The sequence below is a fragment of the Centroberyx gerrardi genome, chromosome 19 (genome assembly GCF_048128805.1).
Source record: "Centroberyx gerrardi isolate f3 chromosome 19, fCenGer3.hap1.cur.20231027, whole genome shotgun sequence".
In the NCBI taxonomy this organism is placed as follows: Eukaryota; Metazoa; Chordata; class Actinopteri; order Beryciformes; family Berycidae; genus Centroberyx; species Centroberyx gerrardi.
In genome coordinates, this window is record NC_136015.1 from 26,342,999 (window position 1) to 26,355,498 (window position 12,500).

The 12,500-nt window shown below is 41.2% G+C and overlaps 2 protein-coding genes across 2 annotated transcripts in view; both read left to right on the forward strand.

Annotated features, from left to right (window-relative positions):
- Positions 1-12,500, forward strand: part of LOC144542874 (nuclear factor 7, ovary-like) — a 443,231-nt gene that overhangs the window by 416,680 nt on the left and 14,051 nt on the right. The window lies entirely within an intron of this gene.
- On the forward strand, positions 4,861-6,305 carry LOC139932379 (E3 ubiquitin-protein ligase TRIM39-like). The gene has a single exon (XM_071926156.2). It carries the CDS (start codon positions 4,861-4,863, stop codon positions 6,259-6,261), a length of 1,401 nt encoding a protein of 466 aa, XP_071782257.2. The 3' UTR covers positions 6,262-6,305.

A 12,500-nucleotide genomic window follows, 5' to 3' on the forward strand; every position in this document is an offset into this window, starting at 1 on the left:
GGCGGAGCCAAGGCGGAGGGGGCGGGGTTTGGGTCATCGGCAGCTCCGCCTGCTATTGACCTGTCAATCACGAGGAAAACAACCCCGTGTTTTATCTGTTATATCTGTTAATGGCAGTTATTTTGAAAATCTCCATAAGGACACACATTAGAAGAAGTGAAATTAGCTGCTGAGACCAAAACCTCTTGTGGAGAAAATGTCTTGATTTTATATTTTTATCAGAAGTCGGTTTGCTGCTCAAAATTTAAAATTAGCTAAAGAAAAGACTTACCAGATTTTTTTATTTTTTTTTTTGCATTTTTGCCTTTATTAGAAAGATAGATAGATGGAGAGAGAGAGAGAGAGACAGAGAGAGAGACAGAGAGACAGAGAGAGGGAGAGAGAGAGAGGGGGAGAGAGAGAGAGAGACAGAGAGAGAGAGAGACAGAGAGAGAGAGACAGAGAGAGAGAGAGAGACAGAGCGAGAGACAGAGAGAGAGAGAGAGAGAGAGTGACATGCAACAAATGTCTCAGGATGTCGCGGTTAAACGGTTTGTATGTATGGTAAATGAAGAGGAAATGGTTTATATGGTAAGTTAGTAATACATGGTGTGTGTGTGTGTGTGTGTGTGTGTGTGTGTGTGTGAGCCACCTGCGCACTCCGTTTTGTTCTCTGCTGTCAGGCTCTGCGGCTGTAAGTGGGAGTTTCATGTTTTTAGTGAGAAAACGCGTTCGACATCGACTCCCGTCTGAACGACATAACGGCTTCTGATTTTTAAAACTCGTCTTTTCATCCTGCGAGGAGCTGAAGAGCCGCAGACGAACATCAAAGAACACCTCTAACACACACACACACACACACACACACACACACACAACAGACAACAAAATTTGCAAAAAGCTGCTGTCAGCGTAAGTACGTACACACACACACACACACACACACACACACACACACAGAGACAACAAAATTTCCAAAATGCTGCTTTCAGCGTAAGTACGTACACACACACACACACACACACACACACACACACACTCACTGTTTGGATATTCTCTCTGAAGTGTGTGTTGTCAAAGTGAGTCAGCTTGTTACTTCTGTTCTCATTTATATAAATCACCAGTTTACCTGACTGACATAAGTGCTACATCTGACTGCATTCACACACACACACACACACACACACACACACACACACACACACACTCAAGATGTCTCCCATCTCTGCATATGCATATCCCGAGCGATATGGAGTCAGATCAGTCTCAATAGGAATGAATGCACACAGAAGGATTCACAAACAAAAATCCACATATAAAAAAATAAGGTTCACAAATGTATTTCTGATGCACACACAAATATTTCTTGTTTTAAATAAATGTAGTAGAAATCCACAAATATATGTATTTATAAAGTATTTGCAATTTTCATCAAAAACATATTTGGATGTTGTTACCTTTATATACAAACTGTCGAATCTGCATTTACAAACTGCTTGTCGTGTGTGTGTGGGTGTTTTGAGACTCCTCTGCCGCGGCTCAATTCACAAGTGCATTTTTTTCAACAGGGAATTATCTGTAGCCAATCAGATGTCTCCTTCCTTTTCAGCCAATCACATGAGCGTAGATTCGAGGGTGTGATTTGCGTTACATCTGCGCAGTCTGCAATTCTGATTAGAACCAGATTAGAGCTGCCCGGAGTAGGGTGACCACATTTTCAAACCCCCAAACCGGGACCCTTAAGTGCACCGCACGTTCATGCACGCGCACATGTACGCGCTTATGCACGCACCATAGGCGTGTCACTGTCATGCGTTTGCCCCGCTGAAGCAGGTCGCAACGGTGCTACTACTAGCTTGTAGCCACCGCTTATGTTTGGCCGTCTTAACATGATCTTTTATGTCGGCATTTCCACCGTGCGCGACCAAAAATGTACTCTTGCAGTGTGTGCAGAACGCAGCATTTTCGTTGCCAGCTACTTCACGAAGAAAAGAGTAACTTAATCCTTCTGGAGGTCTTTAGAAAAGAGCGACTTTCTCTTCGGCACGACAGCTGACCGTTAGCGTACTGACAGATTCTGTCAGACAGAGCCACGAGCGTCACAGGCTAGCAACAGCCTTGACAACGACACATTGATTGATTGACACACATACAGACAAATCAGTGTTGAATTCAGACGCGCGGTGCATTGTTGATGTTTTTTGATTGGCTTAGGTAATAATGAGCGGGACAGAACATAATAAACGTCTATGTAAGCGCTGAAAACAAGTATAATACTATTATTATTATTTTAATTGTGGTGAAAACCGGGACAATTTGGTAGTGAATGTTGAAAACCGGGACATTTTAGTGTTTTACAGATATTTGTCAGGACTCGGGACACCCATCTTGAAACCGGGACAATCCCGGACAAACCGGGACAATCCCGGACAAACCGGGACGTCTGGTCACGGTAGCCCGGAGGTCAGAGGTTAACCTCAACATGGCGTCTGGTAGTGGCGCTCCAAGTGTAAGTGATAACTCTTGTCGTGCATGATTAAATATGTTTGAGTTATGAATGCTTGCTACGTTAGTGATGTGGCATTTAACACTAGCGTTAGCTAACAAGTTAGCTATATAATGCTAATGCTAATAGACAACCTAGGATCATTAGCTAGCTAGCCATAATACGATCCTAGTAACGTTAAACATAACCTTACCGGTAACTCACTTGCAAATAGCAGTTTGTTTTTGCCTTGCTTATCAAAAAACACACATCGGAAAATATAATGTGAGACTTCATTACTAATCGGTAGGGTGTTGTGCTAAATTCGGCATGTTTATAATCCTCCAAACAGCTCGGATTTTAACGGACAGGCCCATTTATACACCTTGTCGTTTCCGTTAGACGCTGTGGAGAGAAGAAGAAGCAGTGTGCTGACGAGCGTGGCGCTGAACTCTGTTATTCTCTGCTGTAAATCCCATATTCCCCTCGGTTTGTGTCAGTAGGTGGAGGAAACTGGGAAGACGGGAGACTCTGGGATTTATGATTCTGTCACACAGAAGAGCGAGAGAAACTCTGTCGAAGAAATCTTTTTTTATTTTGGCAGTTCCTCCCGAAAGGGAAAATGAAGAGACTGTTTATTGACAGCGTCGTCCCCGTCCTCCCTGCTGCTGTGTTTACACTTCTGGGGAAACTGTGACACGCTCGTTTTACACGAACGTTTTAGGCATTTAAAGCTGTGCCGGGAAGTTTGGCACGCTGGCGGCCCCAAGTGGCAACAAGAGGTAACTGTTTGAATTTTGAGGACTTCATTATCCAGAAATCCTGTAAAGTGACATTGGTAAACTGACTTTCTTCTTCTGAGTGTGTGGTGAAGAGGCTCAGCTGTCTCTTTTTCCCCAGTTTAGGAACAGTTTTGTATTTTGTTCATGGAGTAAAAATTCTCCAATCCTCTTCCACTGTTAGATCTCATCTATCTGTGATGCTCAATGCATTCCATACGTTATTTTGTGATGAAGTGTTGTGATTTCGTTTTTTTGGTGAACCCACTTTCCCTCAACCTGCCTCATCTACATTAGTTCAGTCAGCCAACTCACATAAACAGATTATTAAGAATTAATGTATGTACGAAGTTGAGTATGGCGTCTAGGGAGCCTGTCCTCCCCCAAAAAATGACCCCATAGGTCGTTTGTACAAGCAGCTTATTACGACCTATAGTTACGTTTTAAAGTTAAGCGACCTGACGACAATGTGCTGCGTTGGTCTGCGTCCACGTCACATGACTGTCACGTTTCTCTCTCTCAACATTGAAATAACACGGTGGAAAGTAAGGGCGTTGTGGTCGGGGATAGCGGACGGGCGTATACGTTTGCCTTCGATGTCGGCGACCGGGGTTCGATTCCCAGCGTTTCCGGATTTAACCCTGACCAAACCATTTTCCTAACCATAACCAAGTTGTTGTATTTTTGTGAGATCACGTTGGAAACGCTCCTGTGGGTCATATTAGAGGGTAGGAACTTGTTTGAGCAGGGAGTGACGATAGGGAACTTCCCCCCCAAAGCCGCGTCAGATACAGAGTCGGACACCAGGTATTTTAACCTCACCGATATCCCAAATGTTGTTTAAAAGTGGAAAGTTGTCTGACATCCAGATTTTAACCTCAGCTAAACAAGCCTCTAAGTTTAAGAGAGTACAACATATTTAAGACTGAAATGATCAGAAATATTACTGAAAACTACACAGTGAGTTGGAAATCTCCAGTGGAGCCAATCTCAGAAAGCAGAAATGACTTGACAACATGCCTTTCAAGAATTAAGGTCTCAGGATTATCATTGTATTCCGGAATTAGAAATACAAATGCACAGTTCATTTTTGGAAAAAAATGATTCAAATCATTACTGTTTGTTCATCATCTCATCTCGCACATCATCTACAGATCTCTTGGAAATCTCATTTTGGATTCAAACTCTTCAAATCCAAATCAAACTCTAGTTGTCTGGAGCCTCTATCAGACTACAATACCCAGAGAGCAACGAGAGAGAAACACTGTGGGATGAAACTCAGTTCCGCTCTATTACAGTAAACAGCTCAACTCAGACAAACCAGGAAACAGGTTGTCATTCTTCACTCCTCACTGAGAAGAGACACACACACCGAGAGACAGACGATAAGATTCACCTTCAGACCAAACCCACGACTTCCACTGAGGGAGGACAGCTACAGGAGGGAATACTGGGAATACTGGAAAACTTCAACCAGCTGCTGACTCAGGAGTTTTAGAAGAAACACAACTCAAAGTCAAAGTAACTTTCAGAGAACTTTCTAGAGGAGGGAGTGGTGCCACGACTTCCTGTTTGAGCGGTCTGTCTGGTTTGTTTTCAGCTTCACTCAGAGAGAAAATGTCTTCCAGATCAGAGGAGGATTTCTCCTGTTCTGTCTGCCATGACATCTTTAAAGATCCTGTCGTCCTGTCATGTAGCCACAGCTTCTGTAAAGCCTGTCTGCAGAGCTGGTGGACAGAGAAACAAACACATGAGTGTCCACTTTGTAACAGAAGATCTTCAAGGAGTGAACCACCTCGTAACTTGGTGTTAAAGAACCTGTGTGAGGCTTTCTTACTGGAGAGAGATCAGAGAGCTTCAGCAGGATCTGAGCTTCTCTGCAGTCTGCACTCTGAGAAACTCAAGCTCTTCTGTCTGGACCATCAGCAGACAGTGTGTGTTGTCTGTCTGCATTCAACAACACACACCGACCACAGAATCAGACCCATCGACGAAGCTGCACTGGATCACAAGAGAGGACTTCAGAAATCACTGAAGTCCTTAAAGGAGAAACTGGAGCTCTTTAATAAAGTTAAAGGAAACTGTGATCAAACAGCAGAACACATTAAGGTCCAGGCCCGACACACAGAGAGGCAGATTAAGGAGGAGTTTAAGAAGCTTCACCAGTTTCTACAAGAGGAAGAGGAGGCCAGGATCGCTGCACTGAGGGAGGAAGAGGAGCAGAAGAGTCGGACGATGAAGGAGAAGATCGAGGGTCTGAGCAGAGAGATAGCAGCTCTTTCAGACACAGTCAGAGCCATAGAGAAGGAGCTGAGAGCTGAAGACGTCTCGTTCCTGCAGAACTACAAGGCTACAGTGGAAAGAGTCCAGCGCCCCCTGCTGGAGGATCCACAGCTGGTCTCAGGAGCTCTGATAGACGAGGCCAAACACCTGGGCAACCTGAGCTTCACAGTCTGGGACAAGATGAAGGGGATGGTCTCCTACAGTCCTGTGATTCTGGACCCAAATACTGCCAATCCAGAACTCATCCTGTCTGAAGATCTGACCAGTGTGAGACATGGAGTGAGACAGAAGCTTCCTGAAAACCCAGAGAGGTTTGACTCCTCCTACTCTGTCCTGGGATCTGAGGGCTTTAACTCAGGAACTCACAGCTGGGATGTTGAGGTTGGAGACAGTACATTCTGGTTCCTGGGTGTGGCAGCAGAGTCTGTCCAGAGGAAGGGAAACATACAGTCTGGATTATGGACAATAATGTTCAAAAATGGTAAATACCGAACACGCTCCACATCAGATCCAGCCACTGTTCTCCCAGTGAAGAAGAAGCTCCAGAGGATCAGACTGCATCTGGACTGGAACAGAGGAAAGCTGTCATTCTATGATCCTGATACTAACACACACATACACACCTTCACACACACTTTCACTGACAGGCTGTTTCCATTCATTGGCACTGTGAATAAACTCTCTCTGAAGATTTTACCAGTGAAGGTCTCTGTAACAGTGGAACAGCACAGTTAGAGATGATGATGATGATGATGAAGATGATGAAGATGTAGGTGATTCTCATGATGATGATGATGATGTTATGTACAGAAGCTATCCATTTTGATAAGAGGAATACCGCACATTTTAAGGATTCATTATATAGAATCAGTGAATATAATCAACTCTCTAATCTGTGATGTCATCAACATGTGCCCATGTTGTCCTAATGTTGATGTAGCTGTCATGGTGATGTGGATGACATCTATAACAACAAAAATAAATAACAAACAAAACAAAACAATATAAAAACATTAAAAGAAATCTCAGTGCTAAAAAGATTATTGAAGGCAAATAAAACACAAGAAAGAAAGAATATATAAATAATATAACCCAAACAAAGGAAAAAAATGAAATGAATAAATATTGAAATAATCTATAACATTCAAATAAACAAAAATAGTTTTGCATTACCTCAAAGTAGATGAGCTCTACTTTGTTAAAGTGAATTTTCTCTATATTTAGACTGCAGGTAAAAGTTCTTCCTGTCTTCTTTGGTTCTTCATCTGAAGTGTTAAATTTATTTGATCTAACTTTATTCCAGGTTCTTAGAGTTTCTCTCCACTGTAACTCGTCTTCTCTTTGTAGTTAAATCATTTAAACTGCAGCAGATCCTGGACTGACTCTAATATTTACAGCAACAGATCCAGGCTCAGCTGAACTCTTCATTTACAAAACTCTTTATATCCATTTGGGAAAATAAATCAGAACCTCATAGTTTGTCGTTCAACATCTCCAACATCCAGACGATCCTGTCTGTAAAAGAGTTTTCATTTTGTCAACCGAGGACTTCAGTTATCTAGAGTCCTTTAAAAAGTACCATCAATTTAATTCTGCATTGTTAATCATTATATCACTTTATTTAAAAGGTGGAGATTTCATTTTGGATTCAGACTTCATGTAATGTTGGTGATTTAGGAATTGAAGCTTTCTCTACTGTTGCACTCATTGTAAGTCACTCTGCATAAGAAAATCAGTTAAACTCTCAAAATGTAAAATGTAAATTACTGATTATGTTGTTAGAACTGTAATATTTTACCTACTGTGATTATTTTCATTTACTGCTGGATAACTTTGCATCTAAAACCAATAAAGAATGAAGTTAAGAGGGAAATGTGTTCAGATTTACTGACTGTAATTTCAGCAGCGATGTCATCATGTCTAGGTTCTGCTGACTAAGAGATCCTACTGAGCATGTGCTAAAACAGCAGGACTTAAAGCTACAATTTAAAAATACATAATTCAAAGTGTTTTTTGGACTTGTGTGATGTTGAAGCTGTGGGGAAAATGCTTTCTGGGCAGCTGGTGAATTTTAGGCTGCAGTACCAACGTCGGCCACCAGGCCAAACTGGCAGCAAGACTTAGACCAGCAGAGCTAAGCAGTGCTAATGTCTTTACCCATCAGATTAAACTGCAGACTGGTTTCAGCAGGAACATTTGTCCCCACAGGGATCAAACCAGCAGTCTGAACCAACAGATCCTGACTTCATCCTGACTTTTTGACTTCATCAAATATGATATAATATAAACTGCAGATATATATCTATATATAATGTATATTAGATATGATAGCTACAAGCTAGCTACTTACCTGGGTAGATGGTAAACAGGTTGCGACATTCATTTGACAACAATACATGGATGTTTAAAAATGCTACACATTCTGATTCATATCTGATCATTTCTCATATATAATTAAACTAAATTACAGTAGATTGTGGATTATCCTGCAGTTTTGGGCTGAGTTTCCCAAAATCATTTAGAGACTAACTTCATGTCTGTCCCATTGTGAATAAATGAATGTAGTCTAAAGATTTGTGAGTTAGGCAGCGGCCACACTGATCCAACAGAAAACAGACAGAGTTACTGCTGATAGATGTGTGTGTGTTGGTTTGTTCTGAGCGTCAACATGGCGGCGAGGCAGAAGAACAGGAAGCTTTGCTCATAACGGAGCTGCTTGATAGAAAACAGAAGAAACAGACTCTACTGTATAAACTCAATAAGAAACTGATCTGAAAACCTCCAGTCATCCCAACGCTCCACCAGGCTTTCTCTGTTCTATCTTTGTTTCGGTCGGACCGTCGTCTCTGATTGGCTGAACGGACGCTGGCGGATCCGTCCGTCCAGAAAAAGTTCAGCTGGTTGAACTTTCTGTCTGTCAAAACCAGAGGTGTGACCAAGTCAACTTTGCTCGAGTCCCAAGTCAGTCTCAAGTGTTGAGGCTCAAGTCTCAAGTCAAGTCTCAAGTCTAAATGTAGAGTCCAGTATCAATTTAATACCTTAAAGAAAACTAAATATCTAGGACTTTTCAATGCAATATGGTTTTAATAGGATAAAAACTTGGTAAGAGCATCATGAGTTTGATTTCTATAATCAGTTTCAACTCAATAAATTCAATCATTCCATACAAATTCAGAAAACAGAATTTAAATTCAGTCGTCCGCTGGAACAAATCTCATCACTTTCAATCTAAGTCATTTACACAAACACAAGATCTCAAGTCAAGACTTTAGAAACCTTTTCAAGTCATCAAAGTACAAGTCAGAGTCAAGTCCCAAGTCACCAGAACCCAAGTCAAGTCAAGTCTCAAGTCTTCTCTTCATGCATCAAGTCAAGACTCAAGGAATTCAAACTGTGACTCGAGTCCAAGTCATGTGACTCGAGTCCAAGTCATGTGACTCGAGTCCAAGTCATGTGACTCGAGTCCCCACCTCTGGTCAAAACGGATGGAAAGTTGACAAGGTGGATTTTTACATAAAACTCTCAGTCTAGCGGTGCTTTAACTGACTTGACTTGCAATGAATGCAACAGTAGAAGAAGCTTCAGTTCGCAGATCACCAACATGACATGAAACCAACGGTGAGGAGTGTAAGAGCCGATGTGAAAAAATAAAAAATAAAAAATCCTGCATCTGTGGAAAATTCATGTATCATCAATAATGCAGCAGAGCTGGAGAACAGAAGGAAAAAGGTTTTTGTGTCATTTCAAAAATTCATGATCATCAGTTTGAAAGTTGAGGATTTTTCCCATTTCCTGAAAAGCTTTTAGAGAGTTTTTAGAGAGAGGGGAGGCAGCTGCTGAGAACACTCTGCATTTACAGTTTCAATTACACTCTGTTCCTCACACACACACACACACACACACACACACACACACACACACACACACACACACACACACACACACACTCACACACACACACACAAGCTATAGTTTCAATAGTCTAACATCCCCGAGGCAGAGTGACTCACTGCTGGAGACTTATTCTTAAATAGCAGCCAACCTCCAGCAACACACACACACACACACACACACACACACACACACACACACACACACACACACACACACAGGCTGCAGGCACTCACAAATGCAAGCACACTGTCCACACACTGGCACACACTCATCTACATATACACACACACACAGGTACATGTGCACACAAACACACGGAGACAAAGCACACAAGCACGCTCAGGTGTGCACTCCACACACACACACACACACACACACACACACACACACACACACACTCCACCCACCATGAGAGCCGATTAAATTGATTGCCTGCAGGGAACAAAACATGACTCACCGTTATTCTGGAGAGGTGCTGTGATGTGCAACATCACTCTGCGTGTGTGTGTGTGTGTGTGTGTGTGTAGTATGCTCAGGTGTAGCCTTGTGTGTGTGTGTGTGTGTGTGTGTGTATCAGGTCTGGATGTGTGAAAGTCGCGCCCTGGGCTGTGTGAAGTACAGAGGGAGAATGGGTGACATTTAAATACCAGCCAGCGGCTCCCGAATCTGAAAACCAGTGAAAGCTTCAGCCGGTCCAAACCAGCCGAGCAGGACGACGAGTCGATCTGCCGAAAACACGAGTTCAACCTGAAATCTGTGACATTTCCCTCTAATTAATCTGTTCTGCTGCTCTAACTCATCAGCGACTCAACCTGCAGCTTCTCCTCTGTCAGTTCTAAACAGCCGGAGTCTGGACGCTCTTTCCTGCCACACAGGAAGTGATGCGTTTTACGTTTCCGGTTCGTTTGGAATCAACAGAAGAAGAAGAAGAACTGGGTAGTTAGCATGAGCAGTGATAGCCACCATGACTGAACAGACAGAGAAGAGCGCATGAAGATAAATCAGAAAATAAACAGACAGGAAGCACCTTGAATGCAAAAAGTGCAATGCGTTAAGTAAGACTTTCAAAATAAAAGTCCTTCTGCAAAAGAGCTGCATGTTTGTTTCAGCCTTTTTTGGAAGTTTTTGTCCCTTGCTCACTTATGCGCTTTTATTCATTTGTGCGCTTATGTCTAGCATTGTAGCAAACAATAATGTAATAACTGCCGGATAATGTAATAACTTGTCAAAATGTAATATAATGTCGGTCTGAGTGAGTTGAAAACGATGATAAAAATCATCAATGTAATAAATTGCGGGATAATGTAATAAAATCTCCTGACTGATATTGTAATAACTTTTATATATACAGTACAGTATATACAGTATATATATATATATATCTATATATATATATAGATATATATATATATATATTTTTTTTTATATATATATATTTTTTACATTATTCTGCAGTTGTTGCATTACTGGGCTGTCACTTTTTTTTTGGATGATGTAATAATTTTGACTAATAATGTAATTGATGTCATTAATAACCTTTCACTTTTTGCATTCAAGGTACTTCCTATTTGTTTTTTTATATTTATCGAATGCCAAACAACAATATTAAACTGTGGGACTGTTCAAAACTCTGTGATGTTTTACTGAGTTGTGTTGCACAGTGACATCCTGACAAAAACAAAGTGCCTTTAGGTTTAATGTGTGTGTGTGTGTGTGTGTGTGTGTGTGTGTGTGTGTGTGTGTGTGTGTTATCTCCTCTCCGGCCCTTTCTCCCTCACCAGCTGTCCTCATTTAAAAACCTCCGCTCACCTTCAACATGACGCACAATGAACCCACAGAGAGAGAGGCTGCTAATGGGAAATTCTCCCAAATGTTAAATACGCAGAAATGTTCAACCCTTTAAATTTGAAAGTGAAAACTTGTGAGAAAAGGGTGAGAAACAACTCAGAAACACCAAGAGAGGAGCGAGGAGAGCTCTGCGGGACGGAGGAGGCTGCTGCAGCGGCCGAGGCTCAGACCAGCTGATCAACCAACCAACCAATCACGATGAAGCGTTTCCCACAACAACAACAACAACAAAGATGGAGAAAGTCAAAGTGCCGGTGGAGAAATTGGTCGTTGTAGTTTTCAATCAATCAATCAAACTTTATTTATATAGCACCTTTCAAACAAATCAAATGCAATTCAAAGTGCTTTACAAGCGACTGACAAAACGTAGGATGTTAAAAATGGATTCAGAGACGAATGCACACCAAAACAACCAAAAAACCCAAAACGTTAATTGAATAAGACAACAATAAAAGATGGGTAGTTAAGATAATGAAAGATAAATCATAAAAAATAATACAAGCAATAAAAATAACAATAAAAATAAAATTATGAAATACTACACAAAATAAATTGATTATAGTAAAACAGTAAAATGTTAATAAAATAGAATAAAATAAATAATAATGATCAACAGCAAAATGTTGATAATACAAAATAGAATAAAATAATGATAATAAATAAAATAAGTATAAATGCTAAAACCATAAAATTATAAAACACTACATAAAAGCCAGACTGAATAGATGGGTTTTTAGTTTATGTTTAAAAACATAAATATTTTCAGCTCCTCTCAGATCCTCTGGAAGGTTCCAGTTTGTTTTGAATTTCCGTTTCCGCTACAGCGGCCATAAAGAGGCAGAGTGGGTCAGACTGGATGTGTGTTGGACTATCCGGTAAGTCTCTGAGTCATTTAAATATCACACACACCTCAACATTTAAAACAAACTGGATCTGAAGTGAGTGTCTCCAGTCTGGTTGTTGTTCCTCAGCAGCAAAAACATAAAACACATTTAGTTTTAAACGGCTGCAAGCGACCGGCGCCGACCTCACCGCCTCACCGCCGAGTTCAAGACAGATCTCCTGCTGGGCTTCAGGAGGAGGGAGAACAGATTCAGTTTGAACGGCTGCAAACTGAAACTAACTGAAAGCCACGGCTCTGATTTGTTTTGCTATTTATTATTGATTTATCTCATGAATGTTTCAGAAAAAAAACGCTCATGCTGAACTGTGGAATGGAAGTGAGACTGGAC